Source organism: Mauremys mutica, chromosome 9, assembly GCF_020497125.1.
Source record: "Mauremys mutica isolate MM-2020 ecotype Southern chromosome 9, ASM2049712v1, whole genome shotgun sequence".
In the NCBI taxonomy this organism is placed as follows: Eukaryota; Metazoa; Chordata; order Testudines; family Geoemydidae; genus Mauremys; species Mauremys mutica.
Window position 1 is genome coordinate 20,709,580 of NC_059080.1, and position 27,895 is coordinate 20,737,474.

Below are 27,895 nucleotides of genomic sequence, written 5' to 3' on the forward strand. Positions count from 1 at the left end.
ACTATTTAATGTGAGCATCTGAATTTAGCCAAGTGATTTCAGTGGAGTTACACTTAAAAAAGATTTGGCCAGGTAACAGTATTTTAGAGGACATGATCATATAATCTCTGACTTTTACATGGCAGTTTATAATCAGTAACTTCCTCATTTTAACTAATCACATCCCAATGTAACACTCCTCCTCTGAGTGTCTGACACTGAGGGCCATAAAAGAACATTACTTTGCTTTGATTGCTATGCACCTATGTCATATTTAATCTACAGATCCCTGGAAAGTGAGTAAATTTCATTCACACCATTAAACGCCTTATGAGGAAAATTCTGAAATCAAAATCCTGTATAAAAGGGAATCAATCGGAAATCCAAGAAAATGCAAGATGTTCATTTTAGCTGTATGCCTAGAGCAAATGTTTAAATGCTACATTTGATTTAAAAATACAAAATGAGCTGCCCAGAGAAACAAAAATACCTGCCCTCTAGATCAAGTCGTATAAAAACATTATTTCAAAATGTTTTTAATTAACTCTGCATTGAGTCTTCACATTTAAGAACTGCAGGAGGTTGTCTGCAACCATGGAAACAGAATAATAAATAAATGAACAGCAAAAACCTTAAATAAAATTGTAAAAATATTGACTAGAATTTGTGCATGTTGTACGTTGCTCCTGGTAAAAAAACTGAAAAGCTGGGACACCTTTAGGAGCTAGAAAAGAAGTCCAGGCCCAAAACACACATTTGAGATTCACAGTTTGTCATTTGCACTGAGCTTTGCTGAGCTAGAAAGAGACCTTCATTGCACAGCTCCATAGAGAAACGATTGGTTCACCTGTATTCAGACATAAATGCGAACACTTTGTCCTTCATGGAACTATAATATTTACATGCGATGTTCTCTCTTTTGTTGCTGTTTTTTATATAATATAAACCTAGGCCAGGTTTTGCGACTGATACTGCAGGGATGGGCTATTGTTTGAAAGAGGGATATTTCTGGCGTTGTAGCACAGATTCCTTTCTAAGGGAAAGCAACACATTTGGGGCATCAATCTCACAGCAAAGCAATTTCCTCGCAGCGCGTTGAGACAATAGGTGGTAAGACAACACCCCCACCCCCACCTAAGAGGCAACCCTGGATATTTCACCTATAGAACAGAGTCCCTGTCTATCTCTGAAGGCTATTTTGTTTTTAAAGGAATGCACTATTTCACTTCTTGGCCCAAATAAAGCACAAGATGAAGGACACTTCATCATTTTCTCACTAATACCACAAAGCATGTGATAGAGTAGAGGAGCGTGAGGCTAGTGTAGCTTCTCTATTGAAGCAAATTAATCTAGTCGTTTCGGGAACAAGACGTGTGACGATGTAGGCTTCCCTTTAGAAGAACCAACCACGTGCAGGATATCAGTCTTTGGATCATATACCCCCCACTCCACCCCCAGTATAAGAGATCAGCATACTCTATTAACAATACTGCTAAAGACAATGTGTTATACTTGCACTGGAATAAGTGAAAGATTAACTTAGGTTTTGTTGTCAAAAAAAACTCATCTCTTTCTTCGACTGCTTTCATTGTTTTGGCAGGGGGATTAACTAGATAAACTAAAAGGTCCTTTCCTCCCACCTTTAGATTTGATGATGCACCGTAAACATATCTTTCAGCAAAGAGTTCTCTTTACTCTCACATTATAATAATAAAAATAATCATACCTTAAAGTGCCTTTCATCCTGCAGGTTCTCAAAGTGCTTCACAGACAAACGAGATATAAATATACAGGCATCACTTCACCCACCACTGAAATGCAGCCTCCTCTGAGGTGCAATGCAGCAGCTGAACAGCACATAGCAACACTATACAATTGTTTAGGACAGCAAGTGAAGGGGAATGGCCTTCATTTGTTCCTGACTCAGGATCGTATTTCCTTTCCCCAGCTTAAAGGGGCCAATGTAAATCTTTGACTTCCATGTGCTTTTTTACAAAAATAAACATAAAATCGTAAGACAGACCACTTGTGCTCCTACCACTGCCCATGGAGCTGTCCAAACCTTGTGATGCTGAACCGGTCTAGCATGAAAAATATTGGCAGGTTACCACATCTCACAATGTCCCCTTTATTATTGCATAGCAGAGCAAAACCTGATTATAGTTTTAAAAAAATCACCACCACCACCACCACCAAAACCCCCTAACCCACCTTTCAGGCAGTGAAGCCCCCTGGATATGGTCATTTTTTTAACCATTCCAAACAAACCCAGACTACCAACAAGCAAATATCATACACGTTTTTCTAGATCTTGCCCTGAGCCCTCAGCAACAGAGCTGTGCTGGGCTCTAAACACGTCCCAGGCCTGACTTGATAGGAGTTTGACTTGGGGTGACCCCCAGTGACTCCAGTGGTGTGGTGCTAAGGGAGCGCTGGCCCGAGGTCTTTCCCCGTTCCTAACCGGGACCTTCCCAATGGCCTGCCCCTCGCTAGGAGGCTTCAGAAATAAGTAAAGAGTTGCCTGGGCCCTTGAACATTTTCGGGCCACAGGTTTGGCAAACGTGCTGCTCCCCCTTTCCATTACACCGAGATGAGAAAAAGCATCAGGCGCTGATCTTTTTTTTTTGGTCTTTTGTTTTGTTTTTAAATTAAAAATAAATAAAATGTGTAGGAAAATAAGCATTTTTTAAAGGAGACCACTCTTGGTGGTTGGTTTTTGTTTTTCTTGTTGACATCTTTTTCCAGGGAAGGAGACGCGTGGGTCTGGGATTCCTCCTGCTGGTGGTAATACATCATAACAACGCGGAGTAGGAGAGCATGAAACCATTTGACAATCCGGGCGGCCACCCACCCTTATACATCACTGGATGTCCTGGGTCTGGAGGAGAAGGTGGAGGGGATGCACCCGCAGCAGGCCAGCCACAGGGACTTCTGGATGTCCGGGTTTCTGAAGGCATAAATGACCGGGTTGATGAGTGAGTTACAGGCGGCGGGCAGGGCCAGGGAGTAGGTGTAGACGGCGGGGTAGCTGGAATCCGCCACCAGCGAGTAGATGGCGAAGGGGATCCAGCAGAGGGCGAAGGTGCCCAGGATGAAGGAGAGGGTGGAGAGCCCCTTGCGGGTGGAGGTGGCCTGCGCCGTGGCGATGAACTGGTGCTGCACGGCGATCTGCTGCGCGTGGCGGAAGGCGATCCGGCAGATCTGCAGGTAGAGCTGCAGCATCAGGGCGAAGAGCAGCAGGAAGGTGACCGCCAGCACCGCCGCGTTGTCCTTGGTCACCGGGCGCAGCACGCTGCAGGCGGCCTGGTCCCGCAGGCAGTTCCAGCCCAGCAGGGGCAGCAGCCCCACGCCCAGGCACAGCAGCCACATGAGCAGCAGCATGGCGCAGGTGAAGCTCAGCGTGCGCTCCGTGTGGTAGGTGAGCGCGTTGTACAGCGACAGGTAGCGGTCGACGGTGATGGCCAGCAGGCTGCAGACCGAGGCGGAGAAGGCGGTGAGCAGCAGCCCGGCGGCGCTGAGCGCCACGGCCGCGTTGGGCGGCTGCAGCAGGTACTGCACGGTGAAGTTGACGACGAGCCCCAGGCCGGCCAGCAGGTCGGCCAGCGCCAGGCTGCCGATGAGCAGGAACATGGGGGCGCGCAGGCTGGGCGTGTAGAAGAGCACGGCCAGCACCAGCGCGTTCTCGCAGGCCACCGCCGTGCCCGTGGCGCACAGGGCGATGTCCCAGGGGCTGACCGCGCCGCCGCCGCCGCCGCCTCCGCCGCCCGCCGCCTGGCCGCCGCCTCCCGCCGCCGTGACCGGCTCCGAGGCAGAGGCGTTGGACGGCCAGATGCTGCTGCTGGGGAAGGGCCTGGAGGAGGCGTTGAGGAGGACCCGCAGCTGCTGCTGCTGCTGCCGCAGCTGCTCCTCCATGGCGGCCGCAGCTGCCGCGGGGTTGTGGAGCATCGCTAGAGAGGAGGCAGAAGGGACACAAGAGAGGAGACAAGGGTGAAAGCAGCATGGAAAGAGCCCGGACGATCCACCCCCCGAGCGCGGGGCCGCAAAAGACACGACAAGACCCGCTGCCCCCCCGGCAGGCCCCAGTGTCCCCAATGCCAGCTGCACCGGGGACTGATCGGACCCAGCCAGGATTAAAACCCCAATACCCTGCCTGGGCCATTCCCCGGTGTCACACCCCCCACCCGCCTCTGGGAGCTGAGCGCCAACGCAGCCGCAGGAACCCCCCCCCCCCCCCCAAAGCCGGTCCATTGTATTTTTAAAAATCAGGCTCGATCTTTGAATAAAATTATTTTCCTCCCCATCTTGGCTGTTCCCCTTCCCTTCCCCTGAATGAACAGATGGAGCTTCGTCTGATCCCGGGTTCCTTCCAAAAAGCTGAAGGTGAGCGAAACCGAGTGTCAGTAATTCACCCGTCACAATGCTCTTTGCATTCGTTCCCATTAAAAGGGAGACGGTTGCAGAGCCTGTTACATCAGGCACACGTACAGAGCTGCAGAGGCACAGCCTGGGCAGAACGGTTCCAACACTAACACTTGGGCAAGAGCAAATTGTGGGTTAAACAGAGTAATGGTTGTATCTTCTTGTACCTTGTTTAAAATGTATCTTTCTGACCAAAATAATTTTGCTAGTAATAAATAAAAAATATATTATTTGTGGCCAGGCAAGCCTCATACTTAAGCAACCCTTCTGGTTAAATTAGAACCCAGTGAAGGCTACAGACTAGAAAAATTCTACATTAACTTTGCTTGCTTTTAATACTGGTGCGCTCAGGGGCTGCTGGCTGCAAACAACTGCAGAATCTCAGCTGCATTAAACATGGTCTTCTTGCATAGCAAACCCCTTGCACTAAGTAGGAACCCTTTAACCCCCGCTCCATCACATCACCTCCAACGCCTTGTATATATCGTCTCACATTTCATTGTTATGAAAACAAAAGTTGCAAAGGTCACAAATGGTTTAGTCTGGAATCTCTTCGTCAAGGTTTTTGCTGCTGCTGCCGCTAGTGCTGTTCATAATGCAATTAACCAGAGCGCTAGGATTAAAATATTCAAAGGGCCACCTTCTAACCAGCTTGCTTTCCAAGCTCAATACAACGCAAACACCCTTCCCCTTCCTTAGCCCGCAGAAGAGAAGTCAAACACATGCAACAACATAGGCAAACATGTATTTCTGTTATTTTACCTTTGTTTGAGTCTTGCTGATCACCTTTTTTTCGTGCTAGTCCTTCCAGTCCTTGGGATTAAGCTTCATTCCTTGGTTAACATTGCTAATAACGTTGGCAGATTGCTGGCATTGACTTGCACTTAATATTCTTGCCCCATTGGGTCTGCTGATATATCTCAACTCTGACGTCAAAGTCTTCACTTATATTCATGATCAGCTCCAAGTCTGTGAATCAGGGAAGCTGTGATCAGAATAACAACTAGTCTCCCTCCCTTGTTCCATATACACACGCATACACGAGGAGATACACACATACACATACACAGTGAGAGAGGCACACACACACATACAATCCTCTGGAATTTCATTCATAAGATTTCAGAGACACTAGGACACACCTCCCCCAAGGTCAAATCTTTCACACCTGCATCTTGCGGGTGTAGATTGGGTTACAGCTTGCTATGCCCGCCTAGGCATAAAGACAAAACAAAGGGGGAAGATATATTTTTACTGCCGATTCTGATGAAAATATTTGTGTTGGCTGATGGGCAGTGACTATACTGTGCACCTATCTGTTCAGTAATTTGACCAAGTGCAATGCCCTTCAGACCATTTTTCCCAGAGAGCAATTCAAAGGCAATTCAAAAACCCAAACCAAACCCAAAACAGTTTAGTAGCAAGCTATTCAAAAATGTATTCTGTACATTGCCAAAGAAAGAAATTATTATGGATTGTCATCTGGCTAACAAAAATGGATTTCTGAACATACAGTGTATATTAAACCTGAAAGCATACGTAGCTGTGCCTGTGCATGTGTTTGTGTGTGTGTGTGCATTTGCATATATATATATGTATATATGGGGGGGTTATTATGCCTTATATAAGCCAGTCCCAAAAAATCAGTGCTACACCAGCCACAATTATCTATATGTGCAACACATTTGCTCAAAAAGCGTATACATACAGATGCAGATTTGTTTTATTACATAGATAGTAAAAGCTTCAGCCTAGAGCTCAGAAATATGCCTATTTCCTCCCCACCCCCTTTGAGATGGACTGTATTTAAAGTCTAATATTTTAGTGCATGGACAAGAAAGAATGCTGTCAAATTTGACATGCCGCAGTCTGCCACCCTTAGTGCGAGGGAACCTGCAAATGATATTGATAGGCTACAATGACAGATGCATTGTAACGGAGAAATACTAGAAGAATATTTAGTGTTGCATTTGCTTATACTGCTCCATTGTATTCCAACCTTATAACCTGGAGGGGTGGGGAGTGGGGAAGAAGAGGAGGTGATATACTATAACTGCAGTGTCCCCCCTACAAAATATTGCTTCATATCACCGCACTGCTACAATGGGAGGTATAAACAAATTTCCTCCCTAAATATTCTATTTGGATGGTACTCATCCTAGAAAGAACACTCCAAAAGGCATAATGATTTTTAATAACACAAGTGGTTTCATAATCCATAGAGTAGGTAGTATTATTAAAATAGGAATGCCAAGAACACAAATCAACAATATAAGATAAAACATGTATTTCCTTAATATGTTAATGTCACAAATAAAAATCGGGGCTCATTTATGTATATTTTTAAAATGTAACCATACTGAATAAACTAAAATAATAATCATTATTATTAACAACAGTAATAGTTAGTTACTATTATTTACTTACTAATATATTACTTACTATTATTAACAATAATAAGAAATACTGGCTACCTAACACTTCTTAGTTTTCAAAATAATGCAGATTACCTCTATATAATCAATTAAATGAATATTAAGTGGGATTTACAGTAAATTCCTATTTAGGGCAGATATTTAGGGCTCTTTTTGATCAGGTTCATGGCAGTATTATGATCTGAATTTAATTGGGGCAGGATTTGTCTTCACCTAGAAGAATCATTTTATGCATCTAGGTTCTCATGCCAGGCCTATCTCTGGAGTATCTGAGATAGATTTAATAGTCTCCTGTCTGGAGTTTTTTGCTCATGTGGTTACATGGCTGGTGTGTGCAGAGGGCGAGGGAACACGAAAAAGAGAGTGGGAAATCAAAATGAGCAAGCTGAATGAATACACTCACACTAACAGTAATTATACTGTAACACTGGAAGGACAGGATGTAAAAGAATATTTGACAGACCTTGCAACTACAGCCTTGTATGATAAGATAATGGTCCAAATTGCACTGCTATTACTGATCTTTGCTATAATTGCATTTAGAGGCCTTGATTGGTGCTCAGGACCCCATTGTGCGAAGCCTTGTACAAATCCATAACAAAAAGACAGTACCTACCTCACGAGTTTACAGTCTATTCAATCTCAGTCCCACTGAAGTCATTAGGTCCCGTTGTGGGAGTAAGGCAAGCACCATCTGGCTGAAGAAAGAGTGGATGATTTTAAAGAGGCGTGAGTACAATTCTCCCTCCCCCAGGATAAAGACATGCGGGGAACTGCTTCATCTACAGAGCTTCCCATCTTGGGGAAGGGGTGGGTATCACCAGTTGGGGAGAGCTTGGCTAGGGAGCTAGAGGGGAATTCGGGGGCCCCAACACTATGGAGGAAGCATCCCAGGTCTGTGCACAGAGGCCTTTTTCCCTCTAGCAGATCTTGTGAGGGAGCTACCAGTTCTGGTGGGCAAACCCTCTCCTTCTCTCACAGGAAGAACTCAGAGGAAACTCCATGAGGAGAAACCCAGAGAACTTCCTCCTCTGCCCTGCCCCCTCAGCCCGCCCATGGATTTGTCTGTGGGAGGGGAGACCAGGACCACAATATGGAGTCTGCTTATAAATATCATGCAGAAGCTCCTAGAGATATGAAAGGATTGTTTTACAGAGCTGAGTTCCCACTTTAAACATACAGGGGAAAAACTTGAAGCCTTAACTCAGGCAAACCTCCACATGGATTTGATTGGGGTTGAATAAGGACTCAGAGTTTGGCCTCCAGCAACATGCCATTACATGTGTGGGTTTGTACGAGGGAAGACATCTTCATTCCTATCATTGTAAAGTCACATCACCTGCATTCTTGGATGGATTTTTCAGAGGTTATGGCTTTGTTTTTATATTTAGGTTGAGTATCAAATTCTGTAAAATAATCAAAGAACAGTTAAAAATGATCACTCACAGCCAGGTGCATCCACCAGACTGCCCCAGGGCAGTGCTAACAAGTGTGATTGGGTCTGACATGGCTCATGCACCCCCCAGGTTCCCAGCGACATTGGCAGTACTGCAAGATAATCTTTACATAAAGAAAAACGGTTCTTGAGTAATGTCTCCAATACAAGCCGAACCCAGAGATGAGCAACTCCTGGGAAATGATGAACTTGCTCATCTGCTATTGACTACAGTGGAAGATGAAGGTGCTTAGCACTTGCCAGACAGACTCATGGCCAATTAGAAGCAAAAAACCCCAATATGCTTTCCCTTCAATATTAGGCATTCATAACCTCTGGTATATATATATATAGAGAGAGAGAAAGCACAATTAGATCTTTGATTTATCTACCATTTATACCATCCTGACCACTATGTTGTCTAACTATAGTATTATGCACCAAGCAATGCTAAGCATAATATTCTATTGCACTTCTCTATGACTTCCATCTGAAGGTTTGAAAGCACTTTATAAACACTAATGAAAATGGCCTGACAAGAACCCTGTAAAGTAGGCAAGAATTATGAGGCCTGCTTAGAAACTAGATGGGTCTGACAGAAAACCCTAGAACAGAGAGACAGATGGAATAGTCAGTGAAACTGAACTACAGAGACGGGCTGTGACTGGCCTGAGGCTGCAGAAGAAGTCTCCAACAATGCTGGGAAGAGAACCCAGATCTCCTGAGTCCCACTTTAGGCGTAAGATCATCGTTAATCCATTTATCTCTGAGTTCTCCAAAGCCCCTCATTCCTTATTAGACTAAGCCAGGATCTTGTCCCAAGCAAATTTTTTTTCTTTCTGGGATCTGCCTTCCCCTATTCAATGGAGCTGAGTAATTATACTGTTGCAGTTCCTTCTCTTGGGAATTCAGTGAATTTCCTTTTTGTAATAGCTAACATTTATCTAGCAACTTTCATCCCAAAGTGCTTCGTAAACTATCCATCCACCTATTCTACCTACACAGGGCTTTAAAATCTGCTGCCCTGGCTGGTGAAGAAATGGGGAGTGAAGACTCTGCTAGTTGCATTCTCTGCAGAAAGGAAACCTAGAATTCCTCTAGGGGGATAAGGTACGTTTAGTCTAGTGCATTGTGCTGCTCCTTTGCGTAGGTGCCAACTGTGCCCTGGATAGTGCCTGATGTAGAGTGCAGCATATGCAGTAGCCAGTTGGAGGGTAAATAATAGACTAGACATGACCCTTATCTGTAGGCCACACAGGTATATGAGCTGTGGCTCTACTGAGACTCTGCCATGCAGATTACGTGGGGTGCAGATAGGGCTCCTTATACCTTCTCTCCCCACTTGCAAACCAGCCTGGCTTAGGGCAAGGGTTATCCTCAAAGGGGGAATCACTTTGCTCACATCTCAGGCTGAAGATCCAGGTACTGTGTTTTGCCCCATGGCTTGAGAGTATGCAATGGCCAGCAGAAATATCAGCAAATGGGGAGGAAGAGTGGCATCAGGGGCATCACTATGATCAGAATGTGCTGAGGTTCTTAACACTCAGGAGTGTCCAGTAATCCGATAGCAAGGTGATGAATGCAGTATAAATGCCTAGATAAATAGCTAGTTGCCACCATTGTAAGACACACGTTACAATATTTAACAGCAATGGCCAAATCACAGGAGCAATACTAGTGCAATCTATAGGTTCAGGACAATTAATGTAGAATAGTTCTACTTATAGCAATTGGCAATAAATAAGAGGGTGTACTGTGTACTGATAGCTATTTACTGCTGAATAATGGTGTTGTCTATGTCTTTAATAAGATTTGTGCCATTCCCTGATAGTGTCCCCTGAAACATAGGGGAATCTCCGGCCCATATTTGAAATTAGTGCTCAATTACATGAACTTGCGGATTCTAGTTGCAGCAGTTTATTTTTTATATATATTTTGCTGAGAAAGGATGCAGCCAGTCCACTGATAGGAAATGTGGGGAATGAAAAAATATGAATATGTAATAATATAAAGCGAGACCAGAGCCCTGGCTTTTGAGTTAAGTAAAATAGCTAATCAGCAAAGCCCAAGCACCTGTTCATAGTGAGATCTAATTTCCAAACCAGATCATTCAAACAATCCAATCCCCTATACACTCTGTGTGCTGCTCTAGCTGGTTATCTTCCCTTTGAAAACACTTGATTGCATTATTAGAGTTTGACTGAGGGGGGAAAAATTACAACCATCAATCTAACGATCAATATATTGGACAGTGACTGGTGTATCAGTAATTTGTCAATGTATAAATACCATGCAAATGCACCAGGCTAAATCCTGATATTACACCCATAGGCATAGCCTCCTGTCCTGGGCAGTAGGCAAACTAAATGATGACCTAGAATTATGCACAACACAACTGTCCCCAAGCCCTCTCCCTTGTTTGTCCCAGCTACCAGGTTTACTAGATCATCACTTATTTTGTTACCCAATTCAGTTCATTGCAGATCTTCAGTGTGCTTCAGATTTTTGCATTGAAACCCATGACTGCCCTACAGAAGTTGTCATGTTTTGATAGCTGCATAGGGGACTGCTGGAACTTCTGGCTCACAGGAGGATGTGACAATTGTCTTTGCCAACTAGGAGGTAGTTAAAATGGTTGGCTCTGGAGAGAGGATGCATCTCTTCTCTCCCTTCCCTAGGCTAAAGGCAGAGATGAGTTTAAACTTGGGGGTGAGGGGCTGAATTCCTCACTCCCCGGCTTAGCAAACCTGGATACAACAGTATGTCCTACTGCCTCTTGTCCCAATATCAGTTCCTGCATCCAACAACGATGGAAAAAGATTCATTAGCCAGAATGTTTGTGCTAAAATGGTCAGGAGGAAACAGTTAACATCATTGACATTTTAAGTTTCCTCATTAGGCTGCCAAGGTAGCGTCTCATTGAGATAAATAGGGGAAATCTAGTCTGCTCTCAAAACCATTCTGACTGCAGAGTCCAGCAGGCATCCTTGCCTGCTTTGCATTGGTTTAGCATTTTGAAGGCTATCTTCCCAGCCATAAGGTATAGCGGCTTAATTTTTTTCTTAGGCCTGCTCTATACTTTTGCTGCCTTAGCTATGTCAGGTGTGGTGTGGAGAAAAACTACCTCACTTGCTGACATAGCTATGCCAGCGAAAGCCCTAGCGTAGACACAGTGATAGTGGCAAAAGGTCCAGGATAGCTTATTTTGTTTAGGGAACTGGTAAAAACTGTACCAGCAAAGAACTCTTTGGCTGGTGCAAGCTGCATCCTCACTAGGAGGGCTTGCCTTTGATATAACTATAACTATATTGGCAACCCCTTCTTAGTGTAGACAAGGCCTTAAAGGAACACTTGGATTCTGGAGCATGATTATGAAACAGATCCCCCAAATGGACGATCATTTAGAAGTTCATGCAGTCACCTAATTGCATTAAGCACAGAGCTCTGCCCATTGGTGACTTCAGTGGGGTTGCCAGTTGGCCAATCTATTCATCCACTACTATCTTGCTCGAAGTAATCTCACAATCTCCCCATGCAGACCTGCCATTGTAGATGGTAGGCCAAAGTAATCCATGGTGTAAGTCCAGGACTAACAGCAGGATGCGTATGCCCTAGTATGATCACTAACACAAATTAGAAGATGGTCTCTGCCTCATGGAGCTTCCAACCTATTATTTATTTGCAAATATTCAGTGAAAAACAGCAAATACCCTCATGAATGTTCGTCATAGCTTGCTATCCGAGCTGTTCTACAGCCATGCAGACTTCAGAGCTGGCTGAATAATGAAAATGTTCATCAACAAGTAATTAGTTGATAATATGTTTTGCCAACATTCACAATAAAGATTATTTCCCATTGGATTATTCACGTGGTTTCAGCTGGGAGCACGGGCTGTGGGGGAGGTTGTTGTAATCTGGTTAAGTCATAATGAATTCACTTCCATGTTACCATTGTGTCATCAGAACACTTCAGGTATGTAGAAAGCCTTTGATACACACACACACACACACACACACACACACACACACACACACAGTTCAAGATTCAGAGTTTGGACCTGGATTTTTGAATACCCCAAAGTTCAGGATTAGTAGAGAAATAAAAGGTCAGTGGATGTTTTTGGTTCAGCTGGGGGCTTGTATTTCAACCCCAATGTTTGGAGTGTTCAGATCTGGAGTGCTGCGTTGTGTCCCTACATACACACTTACAAAGCACCATGCACAGTACTTGTGCAACAGTTTCTTTGTCTGCAATCCTCTTTGTACGTCCAAGAAAGATGATTTCCATATGATATTGCTCCACAGGCAAGTTCCTAGGACTATTATTTGTGATTCTATTAATCTCACAGGAACTCACAACTTTTCCTTCCTTCTAGGAAGTCTGCATGTATCAGGAGATTTATGATTCATTAGGTTGCCAAACACAACTATGACTTCTCTTAGCAAAAATCTCCCCTCCCATTCTTCCTCTTTCCTGCTGTCAGTCACTGTGTCAAACATCAGCACCAGCATGGTTCCGAAATGTTTCTTAGAGGGATGTCAAAGACCAGAAGTTGTCCATGCAGTTCCATGATCCAAGGTGATACTTTTGCTAACACAAAAGCCACATCATATTATCTTGTCCGTAATCAGCTCTGTCAGAGCACTCTGTAAAAGAAAATCTGTCCTCATGTTGTAAGATTCCAGATGTCTCTTCAGCCAATCTCACTGATCAGATTGAAGTGGTAAAGGACTTTTGCTTTGGTTCTTCAGCCCTCATTTCAATTGGCCTGTCAGCATGGTTCCACCTTGAGGCCAAAGAGTGTAGTATCTTAATGCACGGGCAAGCTTTCATCTGAGACATTAAATCTGAGTTCCTTCTGTCTGCCTGTGCTGGACTGTCCAGCTGAATGTTTAAGACTCAACTGGGATTTTAGAAAAAAGGTATTGGGACATGCAGTGTCCTGGCCAATTCTTAAATACTATAGTGAGGGTAGCTGGGAGTAGTAGGATGGTAATACCCAGAGGGCCCTGTCTGTGCTAGGCAATGTACATGCAAAAAGGAAAGCATGGACCCTGGAGAGCTTACAATCTAAAATGCTGTGCAGTGTAAGAAGTGTTTTCCCAAACAGTCTCATGCTGTGACAGCCCTCCAGCCACACACACCCATCCTGGCTGCACCATTTCGGGATTCCTCCATGCAGATGGAATTGCAAAGTAGCAAGTTATGTCAGCTATAAGGTTACTTTGAGCCACTGAAGACTGGGCCTCAACTGTGGTGTTTTCTTAATGCTCTGATGACAGCAATCAGACTATCTGACCTCTTTCAATAGACCCATAATCATACTAACAAAGCACCATAATAACCAGCAATAATTCCAACGTCACTGCACCTTTCTGGATGGACCATTGTTAGCCACTCTCTTTTGTGCTGGGTGAGTGTATGTTTTTAGATATGTCATAAGTACTGGGCTTCTCTGAAATAAATATTTTACAGTGTAGTAAATATCCTTTATCTGAATTCCAGTTACAGAATCTGTAGCAAAGAGTCTCAGCTAATAGATGTTACAAATGAATGCACAACTACATAATTAGGTGTTGAGGGGTGATTAGTATCATCTGTGAACCAGGACAAGTTCTTCAAATCTTATGCTTTTAATTCTTCGTTTTCATATTTAGGAGCTTAAAAATGACCACAAAGGAACAGATCAATAGTTTGTCTAATCTACTGTCCTTCCTCTGGGACTCACCAGTGCAGGGTGCTTCAGTACAATATGTACGTGTAAAGTACATCCAAGGCTATTAGAACATGGTTAAGGGCTTGTCTGCAATGGGAAATGCAACCATAGTAGCTCCCCCAGCATATATGTGTGTGTGTGTGAGTGAGAGAGAGATGTGGCCTTGATATTTGATGCCAATTTAGCTGCCATCATGTTTAAGCATAGGGGAGTAGAAAGGAGCTTTAAAATTCCTTATATAAGCTATTGAAATGAGGCTGAAATTCCAGGTATTTACCCTACATTTTATACTGGAGAGTGTCTTTTATGAGGCAAATAGATGCAGCCTCATTTTGACTGGCTGTGTTATTTTCTATTACTCTGATGGTGCTTGAAATTATAAGAAGTTAAGCATGGTTATAATTAGCAGTGCTGAATAATCAGTGGGAAACAACGGTACAGTGCCTGCAGTCTTTCCCAAATGGGAGCTTTCAGGTCTGCTTGTTTTCAACTGGAGATTGTGGAAAGTTCTACATGTAAAGGCTTTGCATAATCTACACAGAGACAGCACTAAAGAGAAGGCCACATTACTGCCGCAGCAATCCCTGGAGAGCAGAGGACTGGGGAGGCTCTTTTGTGACCAGTGTCGTTTGAGTTAAATGTCTCAGCTCAATCCAATGAGATGATGAAGAAATAAGGTTTTCTTACTGGGTTTTTAGGATACAAATGACTAAGCTTATGCAAACACCCAGGCTGGTAACAGGGAAGCATAGGAATTATCAAACCAGGTCCCAGCTAGTCACGAATCCCGTCTCTGACAGTGGCCGGCAGTAGATGCTTCAGAGGAAGGTGCAAGATTCTGTGTAATGGACAATTAGTGAGGTTTTTAAAGGCCCAATTTCCAGATGTGGTCGCTGTTTTTGCACTAAAAACATCACAGGGAATAAGCGTAGGAACATTTTTGTAGCTCTTAGACAAATGTGCACTTGGCGGTTGTTATTTATTTTGTATGGCAGTAGAGCCTAGAGGCCCGGATCCTGGATCAGGGCCCCATTGTACTGGGCACTGGGCACACATGAAAGGTGGGCCCTACCCCAAAGCATATATGAGAAACAACACATGGCTACATCAGCCAGATGGTGGGAAAGCACAAGGTGACATTGAGAATTACAATTAGACACACAACTGCTATAAAATGCTCCCACATTTAATTGTGCTCTCAATTATTTGCAGGCACAAAATCGAAGTGTGAACATTCACAACTTGAATTCCAAGTGCTCGCAAAAAATCTGCCTGGGGATTGGTCCTGCTCTGAGCAGGGGGTTGGACTAGATGACCTCCTGAGGTCCCTTCCAACCTCATATTCTATGATTCTATGAAAGAACTACTCATGCATTGTCCACTGAGAAAGAATTGGCTGTAGACATTATTTGGCAAATCATTTTGAATAACTAACAAACTGGAGCAAATTATAATTAGCATGCAGACAACTTGTGATCAGTAAAAGAGATAAAATTAGTCAGTTCCATTATTCACTCATCTCTAGCCACCAATGCCATTTGGGCTTTGATATCTGCAATCTAGCTTCCTAAAGACCATAGTGAGTTTCTGAGCAACTAACTCATTAATATGATTGTAGTGGCAGTGGCAGCTCCAGGTGAAACTTTTCAGAGTGTGCTCAATAATTAATGCATCTTTGAAAGTGCCCCCCAGTGCTCTTCTGTGGCTGTAATGCTGCTCAATTGAGTCCTGCTGCTGCTTTGGAGCACCCTATGGAAAGTAAATACACCTCTATCCCGATATAACGCTGTCCTTGGGTGCCAAAAAATCTTACCGCATTATAGGTGAAACCGCCTTATATTGAACTTGCTTTGATCCGTCGGAGCACACAGCCCCACCTCTCCAGAGTACTGCTTTACCGCATTGTATCTGAATTCGTGTTAGATCGGGTCGCGTTATATCAGGGTAGAGGTGTATGTATTGGAGGCCCCATTGGAATAAGTACACATAGACCAGGGGTCGGCAGCCTTTCAGAAGTGCTGTGCCAAGTCTTCATTTATTCACCCTAATTTAAGGTTTTGCATGCCAGTAACACATTTTAACGTTTTTAGAAAGGTCTCTTTCTATAAGTCTATAATATATAACTAAACTGTTGTATGTAAAGTAAATAAGGTTTTTTAAATGTTTAAGAAGCTTCATTTAAAATTAAATTAAAATGCAGAGCCCCCCGGACCGGTGGCCAGGACCCAGACAGCGTGAGTTCCACTGAACATCTGCTCACGTGCCGCCTTTGGCAAGCGTGCCATAGGTTGCCTACCCCTGACATAGACAATGCAGGGCTGGCATAAACCAGGAGTAACTCCATTGACTTCTGTGGATTACACAGGTGCAAAACATACCTGTGAGATTAGAATTGGCCCCTGTATTTTCAAGGTTACACCGGAAAATACCTGATTTCTCACTCCTATTTCCAGCCAAACCCCATCTAAAACAGCTGAAGACGTTCTTACTTTTACTCCACTTGATTGAAATATTTTGGTCCAAATAGTTTTGCTCCAGATTATTATGGTCTTTTGAGCCAAAGGAATGCAGAGATTTGTAGACCTGCACTTCCTCTGCAGTTAGTTCATTTAGACTTTGCAATCATCTTTTGGTGCAAGCTTTAAGAGCTGAAGCCCCATCTGCACTGCACCGATATTAAAATTCCCAAAGTAAATTTTTGGAAGAGATGGGGTTTGTCCCAGTTTCCTAGGCTAAAATTCCTCCTCTCCCATTGCTGTTCCGCAGTCTGTGCACATGCTGGCTGCTGCACTCCACCCTAGAGGTGGCTGCATTTTAGTTGTGCTTTGGTGCACATAGCTGTAAAATGCTTTGGGCTCCTTCAGGATGAAAAGCAATATATGTAAATAAATTGTTATTACCAGGAATAATAATTTGATTCACTTTCGGTGACAAGGTAGTGAGAAAATTTAGAAAACATGAACCTCAGTAAAGAACCTCCTTTAGGCACCTGAGTCTCTTTGAAAATCAATAAAACAGGCTCCTAAGTGCCTAAGTCACTTTGGAAAATGGGACTCAGGCTCCTACATCACATACAGTGACTAGCATGCCGTGGGGTAGAGAAGAGACAGGACTTTGTTGTGCTGAATATAAAGCAAATTCTTTATTGAGGCTCCTGGACACAGACAGGACACTGCATTTCTCCTTGTCTTTTTATCTGCTAGGCTTACTGGACTCTGGCAGGGCTCCCTCCTGTTACCAAACAGCATTTCCTTAAGTTCAGGCCTGGACTAAGCAGTCATGGAAGCAATCGCGACCTACATTGAGTTATAGAGAAGAGTTTGGGATTTCTAGATGGGTCTTTGCCCATTTGCTCCCTATGCAATGAGATACTAATCCAAAGAATTATTGTTATGTAATAAAGTTATCTGAACATGAATATAAAATCAGAAGCTAATTATGAATGATAAATGCTAGACATAAGCTTCTGCAAACAACTGTAGGCGGTTTTATTTCCCCGTTACCGGGTACCGACACAAAGACTGCAATGTGTACTCATATTGAGCAACTATTTCAGAAACCGTCTGGTCTTGGTAGTGGAGTTTTCACTGTCATTCAGCTCGGGCACAATTTGGCACCCTGCAGCTTGGCACAGTCCAACGTAACTGACAGTCTTTGCTATGGATGGATAAGGACTGGAATAGCTGGGAAGGTCAGCGGGGCAAAGCTGCAGATCAGCATCGAGGTGCATTATGAGCTGAGCTGTATGGGAGCCTGAATCTAGAATAGCATGGAATGCTGTGGGCCAGGAGTGAAATGTATTGGCAGAGCTACAGTAGGTGGGGAGACATTTGGGCAGTTCCTGCCCATGCTGTGCCCGAGTCAGATCTGCCCTAATAAGCCTTCTTTCTCGAGTGCTACATTCACTCACAAATAGAGAGGCTTGTGTGGTGTGCAGTGAAACCAACAATCAATCCATCCCCAGAGATGATGTCAGGTATCTCAGAGAGAATGAGGCCTTTAAGTAATTGATTCTTGGAGAGAGTCATCAAATCCACTGTGTAGCGGCAAAGTCTTACAATGTGCTGCTGATTCATCAAATCAAAGCACTGACCTATGAACTGAGAGGTGAAGGAAGATGGAGTGCCAGGCTTTCAGTGAACCCACCGTGTTTGCAGTGAAGGCAGCGGAATCACTGTTTCATATGATATGATCTCTCACAGTTCTCAGAATAACAGCTCATTCCTGAGAATGGAAATTTCCCTTTGTTAATTACCTTACTTTGAAAAATAGACCCGCCTCTGCATGACCTGCCTGGCTCGGGTTCAATGGCAGAAGAGTTACTAAGGCAAAAGAAGGTTGTATTTTTCAGACAAGCTATTGTGCAACTCAGGCTTTCAGCACCGCTTCCCTCTGAGTCTTCGCTGAGAGTTTCTTTTTCCTTAACTACTTTTCAGTAAGCATTGCATGCAAATACACATTAGAGTAAATGGAAGATGTAATAACAATAATCTATGGTAATTTGGGCAGTTTTATCTTTGAAAATAGAATAGGGTAATAACAACACATATCCACCCCTATTAGTGTAAAGGTAATGCACGTTTATACACTCATATGTATCCTACATTTTCAAAAGTGATTAGTGAGTTTGAATGGCCAGCTGGAGATGTTTTAAAGGGGTAGGTGTTCCAGTCCCTCAAAGATGTCTCAAGTTGGACACTGAAAAATGGGAACACTGAAAATCACTAGACACTTGAAAAAAATGTAGGCCATACATTGTTAAAGGGAGGGGGACAGGTTGGGTAACTGAGCCCCTGGACAGAGTCACTGTTCCATTATGCTTTTTGCAGGTGACATCTAAAGGGAGGAATGTAGAAATAATGAAGAACAGATCATAAAAGAAAAGGGAAGATCTGTTTGAATAAGCAAATCTTATACTGTGATCCCACTACAACAAAATTACAAAGGTTCTTGGTCATCTGCGTATAGGCTGATCATCATCTAGGGGCAGGAAGGAATGTTGGCCTGTGGTGTAACATTACCCCACCGGTGTAATTGCATATAAGTGCATTTCATGGACTGTATGAAGCATTTGGCCACTGTCAGAGCCAGGATACCATACTGTCAGCAGTTGGGTCAATATAAGATTCTCTGCTCCAGGAGTGGCTGACCACCAAGGGCACTGGGCACTAGGCTTCCTCTGCTAGGTGTGCCAGCACAGAATAGGATGTGAGGAGCCATTTTATAAAGCCTCCCAGAATTTGATGGCGCTGGTATAGTGCCCTGTGTCAGTCCCTTAGAATGCAAGCACTACATCCCCATTTGGCAAATGATAACGGGAGGAAGGGAGAAAGCCATCTCTTGCATTCTCCGTATGCTGCTCTCATGATCCAAAGTAACAATGGTATTTTACAGGATGCTTGTAAACTTTAGCTATCAAACCCCCTCAACATCCAGCTTGACATATGGAAGAATCAGTATCTCCACTTCTTGATGGGAAACATCAGAGCCAGGATCAGATCTTGAGAGTAGGTCTCCTAGTCCAGTGCTCAGACCCCAGATCACACGTCTCTTTCTCTCTCATGTGATCAAATGGGGCATCTCATGAGACACAGTATTAACTCTGTCCCTCCCAGTATGATATGCACACACAGTACATGTGCTATATTTACAATTACCCCAGAGTATTTAGGTAGCAGGATGCATTGCTACATCCACTCAGTATGGTTTCTGAGTTCCCACCAGTTAAAAGACCCCCTTTCCCATATCAGTAGTGAATGATGAATGCCCCGTGCAGGACCCAAAGGATGCTCAGTGAATTCTGAGTACCCATAGCAAGTAGCAGGGATAGTACAACCACATGGTTCCAGCAACACCTGAGACAGTGAATGGGATGGAAGGGCTTCATCTGCCAGGCCTCTTACAGATATGGGTTAGCCCTGTCTGAGACAATTAACTCCAGTAGCATTACATGCTAGATCAGCCAGGTTGCGTGTATCAGCTATTGCTGAGTTATGTCTAATTTGGACTGAGACTTCGGTGGCAGGGACCACCAGCCTGCTCACATCTAACACTCTGCTATTCTGAAATTTTGCAGAGGTGATTAGGTGAAAAACACAAATCAAGTTTACATTCCAGTCCCGATAGAGATTTTAAGACTGTCCTTATGGCACTGCTCAGCACAGGGGACAGCAGTACTATTTTAAGGCACAGGCACATTTCCCAAAACAAAGAGGGATGCAGAGGAATCAGTCCTATGCAGGACTATCACCTTCCATATATTTAGTGCTGTGAGCCCTCAGATGGAGAGACAGCAGGGGGTAGCTTTGCATTGTGACAGAGGAAAGCTGCAGGCTGGACCTGCTCAGCGTGTAGAGTCAACATGAAATGGCAGCAAGAGAACCTCAAACCTACATTTCCTGCTCGGCACTATTGGAGATCTTGCTTTAATAAACAACAGAGTGAATTCTCTGCTTTGAGGCCAAACAAGACAATAACAGAAGAATCTCACCTAATCCAAGGACAGTTTGGTCTTTTTATTTATCTTAAAACCAGGACTTCTGACATTTAGACAGGAACTGCAGCAAATCAAAGACCTTCCCTGCCCCAGATTCTGTTCTGTGTATCTGTCTAGTGTGTGTATGGCTTTTTTTTAAAGTGCCCATTAGCCAGCAATTAATAATAATAATATCATGGGAGAACCATCCTACATGAATCATAGATTGACCCAGCTCTGTTTCCCCTCATATGGTTAACCAAAGCCATGACTAAACTGAAACCCACATCAAACACCTATGCCTCAAAATTCACACCCAGAGCCCAGCCTCCTAGTTTGCACTAAACCCCTCTAGTGTTAGCGACTTGGCCACTTTTATAGGTTACCTTAATTGGCCTGCTGAAAGATAACAAGGCCACCTGCCCTGAGCAGATGAAGCTCAGCTGCTTTTCCTCAGCCAGACAAGCTGGAGAGAAAAGGAGTTCACACCCAGCCACTCCTCATGAGTGTCACTCCCAACACCTGCATTCTGGCTAGGACCAGGTCAGAATTGTAGATGGACTTTGCCAGCCTGCTGTAGGACCTAGATCCACAAACGGATGCAAGGCCTAAGTCCCACTCTTATTTACTGCTGCCATCCACAACCCCCCTGCTCAGCTGCACCTAACTATAGGTGCCTATATTTTGGCTGTAAAAGTTCCCTAGGCACCTAAGTTTCTGCCTCTAGGCATGTCCACTGCTGCCTCCATCTAGGTAATCCAGTGCGATCCACAAACCAGATGTTTGCTCATCTATCTTGGGTTTGGGGCCGAATCCAGTAGGTGGTCTCTGAGCATGCTGATTGATTTGGGTCCCATACAAAATCTGGCTGCCAGAGGCAACAGTAGCCTATGTATAACTATTAGCCCTGTGGTCAGGGCACTCACCTGGGGTGTGGAATACCTAGGTTCAATTCCCCTCACCCCCAGATGGGGAGAAAAATTTGAACAAGGTCTCCTGCATCCCAGCTGAGTGCTCTAGATCCTGGGTTAAAGGTTAAACAGTCACCTGCTTCTGGTGTTTTTCATGGAGTGAGGCAGGTGCCTAACTCATTCTCACAAGAAACAGCTTAGGCACCTATGCCACATGGCTCCAAGAGAGGGGTTCCCAGCTGTGGATCACAAGCAGCAATAGGTGCCTCACCCTATGACAGGGGCAAGGCTTAGGACACACCCCTTTCATCGGCAGCTCCCATTGGCTTAGCATGCAGGCTTTTTTGGATCTCATTCTTAGGCACCTGTCTCTCCCCAGTCATTGTAGAGAAAGCCTAGGTGCCTAACTCAGGCTTTGTGGATCCCATTGTTGTTCCGGTGGTTTTCTAGGCACCAAAGTCCCTTTGTGGACCCGGGCCTAGATGGTTTTCCTAGGCAGCTCCCGGTGGCCTGGAAATATCCTGGCATCTTGTTCAGTGCTTTTGGTGGTTTAAACAGGCGTTGAAAACGGGGGCAGGTTGCTTTTGGCTCCAGGAGGTTTCCTCTGAGGAGCCCTGCAGGATCTGTACATTATTACAAAGGCTAGCACCAGAATGAAAAGACCTGTGGCAGCTCTAGAGTTAGGTGCATCGGCACATCTGAGTGTCTGCATAGATGTCTGCACAGGTTTGCATGCATGTCTGCACATGTCTGTTGCACATACATGTTATATGTATCCCTTAAAGAAAACCTAGTAGGTAGAAGTAATTACAAAGAAAACTGGGGTTTGTACGCTCTATGTAGAGGGCATAATTGCAGAGTAATTGCTAAAACACCATGTAATGCTCCCGGCTACTACTGCAATGGAAGATACAAATGAGTTCATCCATAAATAACATCAATATATTCTCATTTAGGGATAATGCTGCCAGGGAAAGGCAAGAGCAAAGTGGGGGATATAGATCTTCATACTGATTCTTATTTTCTTGGCACCCAGATATCATGGTGATGGGTGCCAGTGAGATGAGATTAGACACCCAAAGGAACACGTGCAGTTGCAGAAGAGTTATTGTTGACTTTTCTTCACAGTGTCATCATCTTGGTTCTTACGTCAAGACAAGCCGACTATTGAATAAAGCTCTCACTCTCGCTGAGAGGGCATGTGGTTGTCTGGGGAGCAGAAAGATTGTTTGCTTTAAAATCAGGTACTCAGTCAATGGCACAGCAGGGAGATGCAGCTATTCCGATGGGAAATGCAGTTTGGTTTTTAAGGTTCTTTTTACAAACGAGGCATTTCTGTTCCCTGGCCAACTATTCCCTTGTCAAAACAGCACCACTGCAGGTTAACTGGCACTTGCACAGATGCACCAAAGTTGTTGCTAACTACCTGTTGACAGTGATGGTTTCCTGCATACTATCACTGTATCACATGTATGTAGCTCATATTCCCATGACATGCTGCTGTTTATAATTAAACACAAAACACTACACTGAGGAATATTATGTCTGCAAAGTCAAGCGCTCAGAAGTTAGAAAAGGCCAGAATTAAGGTGGCTTGTGCATGTGCATTACAATAGTCTTTAATTACATGGATCACGTAAGTATTTTTCCACAGGGCCCCAGCCAGCCCGAGTGTCTCTTTCCGGGCTCCTCATCCAATTCCTCCCTCACTCCTTCCTTGGGGCATTGTCCCAGTCTCTTTGCCCAGCCAGCCCCAGTTCTCCCACACACCTCAACTCCATGTCAGACATGTCTCCTCTCCATCTCTTAGCCCATCCCCCCCTACACGGGTTCCTAGTCCCAGTCTCCTTGCCCAGCCAGTCTGTTTCCCCAGCTCCCCCCAGCTCCTTGTCTGATTTTAGCATTTCCCCCATTGGGATCCCCTCCGAGACCTTCTCCACTCAGCTTAACCAGAACCCCTTGTTCCGATTTGGGAGAACACTTTCTCCAGTTCTCTGGGATCCAAAAACTCATTCGACTCCAACTCGGCATGCAGGTTACTTGGATAGGCACGTAACAGCCCTATGCCCTCGCGGGCTAGGCCCAGATGCAGGGGACTTAGGTACACCACAATTCCAAATCACGTCACACACTACACAGTTTATGGACATTCTTCCTAGCTGCTAACTTCTGTACTTCTTGAATCTTGGACATCGCACACATTGTGTAAGGACCAATCGCTTACGTCCTCACCTCGTCCACATTTCAAGCTTATCAGTTCGCAGCATCTCCACTTACCTCAACCAGCCCGAAAACACCATCTCCAGCCTGTCACTCCCTTGCTTACAGTTTAACCTGGCACTCAGATCACGAATGCCCAGCAAGAGCTATGCCTACACCCCCAACTAACTGGCTCCCAGTCCCCCGTTTCCCTCACCAGCTCCCAGTCCCAGTCTCCTTCTCCAATCAGTTCCACTCTCCCCCTTACTCTCTTCTCCTTACTCGACCAGCCTGCCCTCCCACCCCTTCCTGCCTTCCAGTCAGGTTCTCTTCCCCCTCCAATCCCAGTCTTACCAGACTCCTTGTCCCAGTCTACTCCTGTGCTCCGCCCTACTCCCGTTCTGGCTTTTGTCCCGGCTACATTTGACTCAGCCAGCTTCCTGCTCCACGCTGCCCGAGTACCAGCCAGGGAGGTCATTCAGACAAGCTCTCTGCTCTCGGCACTAGAGCCCAGCCTGGAGCAACTGAGAGCAACCATTAGTCCAGCTTTGCCTCAGTCGTCCTAGGCTGGAGCATGCTCAGTTGCTCTGATAGCAGTCTGGTTAGCCTAGGAATTGGGAAAGGCTTGAGTATGTTCAGGGGGGACAGACTCTTCAGAGGTTTTGGCTGCAAACGTGGAAAAAGTCTCAACTGTGATTTTTCAAAGGCTTATAACTTGGCCAAATTTGGGTAGTTTGGGGACAGCAAAAGGCACGTCTGTGACACAAAGTTTACCTTCCTTCCAAATGTTAACCCCTGTTCAAAGGCATGGGGTCATTACAGCTTTCCAAAGAAAAGGTGACCAGACTTTTTCCCTTGTCTCATTCTTGGAAACAGCTGATCCATTTTGGCAGATTTTTTTTAACAAGCCTCAGGCAGACATCCAGCATGGAAAACTTCCGTTATAAGCAACTGAAAACAGGACCTTGCAATGGAAGTGTCAGGCAACCCTATAATGTACTAGTGTTAAATACTGAGGCCTTGATCCTACAATGAGTTCCCCATGGATGGACGCTGGAACCCATGAAGAGCCCCACTGAAATCAATGCAACACTGCACAGACATAAGAGTTTCACCTACAAAGAACTCATTTTGAGACTGGACACTAAGATCTTGCAGCCATCATCCCTTGGGCAGGAATACACTTCATAGCAACATGCACAAAAGTTAACATACCCCAAGTCACTCCTTCAGGCCAGGTTTTCCAGGACTGTGATGACTGCACTTACTGTGTATGCTTCCTGTTGCCTAATTACTGACAATATCAAGCATCCTGTCTCCCCTGAGCGAGAGTCATCCTGAAAACTCATGGGACATGCCTGACTTTCCCATGTCCTGCAATGTAAACTCATGGAGCCGTTTAATGTCTTTTGGACATTGTGATACAGCATTACTGGGTGAAGTTGCTGTGATCAGAAGTCATGCTGCAATAATGAGATTACAGAAACCATTACTAAACCAAACCAGAGACACTGGTCACTTAAGACCTACAATATTTTGTGCTTATATAGTGCAGGGAAAGGGAAATAATGGACAGGACAGATCTATTGAGCTGGACTGTGTAGCACTTACTCACATGAGTAGCTCCACTAAAATCAAGTAAATTCAGGTCCTTTACTTCCAGCACATAACATGGATTCTTATAAACAAAGTACAGTTTTAATAGCTAGCTAGATAGATAGATAAATAGAATGCAGAGAATTAATATTTCAGGACACTGGTAATAGGACACGGAGACTTTTACCTCTAAGCCACAGGTTCAAATATAGTTTAGGTCAGCTGCAACCAAAGCTCATGTTATCAGATGGCCTCTGTGAAATGAATTTGGAGGATCTCAGTCCACTTCCCAGTGGACAAATGTCCCCATCATAAAAACTGCCACCCCCTCTGGCAGTAAATGGCAGGCTTGTTGGCAATTTTAGGTAGGAGTCCTACAATCAGGCTCAAGCTAATCGCAATATTTTGCACAAGGAGTGCATTTTATCCAGTGCAGTGAGGATATTTCCAGAAGCCTGAACATGCAGCCTGAGCAGAGTGCTGTGCTGTACAATGTTCTGTGCCTTCTCTCCTAACAAGCCTGGCTTGTGAGTGTTTGTTTAACAGTACATTATCCCCGGGACACAGTGTGCACATTGTGCACCTTTGCTGCACTCTGCCCACTAATCCGTCTCAGCGTGGGCTACCTGCACCATTCTAGACCTCTAAACAGCTTCAAAGAGCAGCCATTTTAAAAATCGGCCTGTCAAGGAAACATTTCCTACTTTCCCATCCAGTTATGGAATTTGTCTTCTAAATTTCACAGGCCTCAGACTTAGGATGAGCTCAGTCCTAGCTCAGTGACTCCTCAGGGCTAGAAATAGGAGCTTTATACCAGGGGTTACCAAGGATAAAGCTTTTGCCTCTAGCCCTGGTGGATGGTGAGATATTTACCTTTGAATCATGACATTACTGTGGATAGAGACACTACTACAGATCAGTCTGGAGGTTTATTAGCTCTGAGACTTGTATTTACGGTACAAAGGCAGCCATAGGGACAGGACAAATATCACCAGTGAATATCTTTAAAATCCTACCTATCTGTTTTGTAGCCACACGTAAGGCCTTTCAAATGGAGTTTGAATTACAAATGAAGCTTTAAAAGCATTTTCCTTTAAAATGCAAGGCGTATAGTGTACAAAAAGCATGATTCAGTGGAGTGGCACAAAGGTTGTATTGGCTCTTGGTTGGGATAAGCTGCATCACTCACTCTTGGCTTCATCACAGGTGAGTAATGCGGGATTCCAAACTCATGCAAATAAAGCTGAAGCCAGCTGCTTTGCTCTCTATCTATTTATGTGTCTGTCTTTCTGTTTATCAATCCTGAAATACAGGAGCAGAATTAAGTGGGTTTTATGATGTTAGAACCTGTAGAATATTTGCCCTTTAATTAAAAGAATCTAAATATGGCCTTCTCCTGGCCAGAGAAGGAGAGACACCCCTGTCAATAGCTATTGATCTGATCACATTTTCTGTAGCCACTTTTGTGCTGGTTTTTTGGCAAAAAGGTCAGCTCTGTTGTCAGAGATACATGTCACAATCATCTTCATGGATATCAGTGTAATTGTGTTTGATGACTCACTTGTTTAACAGGAACAGACTGCTTGTTGCTATAGCAATTCTTCAGTGAATTCTCCTTGGAGGGAGAGAGAATACCTTAATTACAGTAATGGCTCTTTGTCATGAGAAAACAACCACCAACAATTATAATCCCGATGAGTTGTGAACTAAACTCTAGTTCACTGTAACTTTTAAAGAGAAGTTCTACATTTAACCAATTTTAGTAGATGTGACTTTATTTACCTGTAGCAGCTGCCAAGGAGGGCTCTGTTCAATCTTACAGCTAAGGAGATGGAGCATGCAAGAAGCACTTTGAGTGCAGAATGCTCTTTGACTTCAGTGGGAGTTCCTTGCACAGGAGGCTGATGGGAGCAAGAGTTTCCTATCTGTACCTAAGACCTTTCTAAAGGAGTTTTGAGGAGGATGAAGCTGTAGGCCCAGATCCTCAAAGGCATTTAGGCTCCTACCCTTTCAATGGAAGTTAGGAGACTAAATATCTTTGAAGATCTGGACCATATCATTGGGAAGAGTCTTGGGGCTAGTCCTCAGCTGTGGATTGATTGCAGGTGTAGCGAGGAGGCTTGGCTTCCCTCAGAAGCAGATGCAGAGGGAATGCCGCAAGCCGCCTGGTGGTCAGAGCCAGGGGGACCACACCCCACATGCTGGAAGCAGAAGGGCAGGAGAGGAAGAGGAAGTATAAAAGGCAAGCCCTGCAGCTCAGCTGGGAGGGAGCTGCTGAGGGAGACAGATGCATCTTACCTGCTGCTGGAGCAGGATGCTGAGGACTGCGCTGCTTGCCCTGAGGGCCTGCATGAGCTTCCTGAGACCCCTTGCCACTCCTGATGCTAAGGAGCTGTTACTGCTACCCTTGGCAGGATATCCCGGAGAGACAGAGGATGACCCTGGGACGCAGGTACACCTGAGGGGGAGAATAGGAAGGAGCTGCTGAATGGCTCCAGTCTTGTCCAGCATCACAGCATCAAAATTTGCTGCCTGGGGAGACAGCAGTTCAGCTCCCAAGAAAATACCTGAGTGGCCTAATTTGCAAAAGAGATGAGCTCCCAAAGCCTCATTGGTTTCAATGAGAGCTGTGAATATTCAGCCCCTTTGGAAATTAGGCCACTGTGTCATAGAAGTTAGAGCTGAGAAACACTTGTGGGTGGTCAGTAGGCATTCAAAGCCAAGGAGTC

General features: G+C 44.6%; 1 protein-coding gene across 1 annotated transcript; it reads right to left on the bottom strand.

Annotated features, from left to right (window-relative positions):
• Nucleotides 1-2,769: 2,769 nt before the first annotated feature.
• LOC123377688 (G-protein coupled receptor 12-like) lies at nt 2,770-27,563 on the bottom strand. Its single transcript, XM_045030882.1, has 3 exons — nt 27,465-27,563; nt 5,161-5,367; nt 2,770-3,926 (listed from the first exon to the last, which is right to left on the bottom strand). Exon 3 carries the CDS (start codon nt 3,922-3,924, stop codon nt 2,833-2,835), a length of 1,092 nt encoding a protein of 363 aa, XP_044886817.1. The 5' UTR covers nt 3,925-3,926; nt 5,161-5,367; nt 27,465-27,563; the 3' UTR covers nt 2,770-2,832.
• Nucleotides 27,564-27,895: the final 332 nt, after the last annotated feature.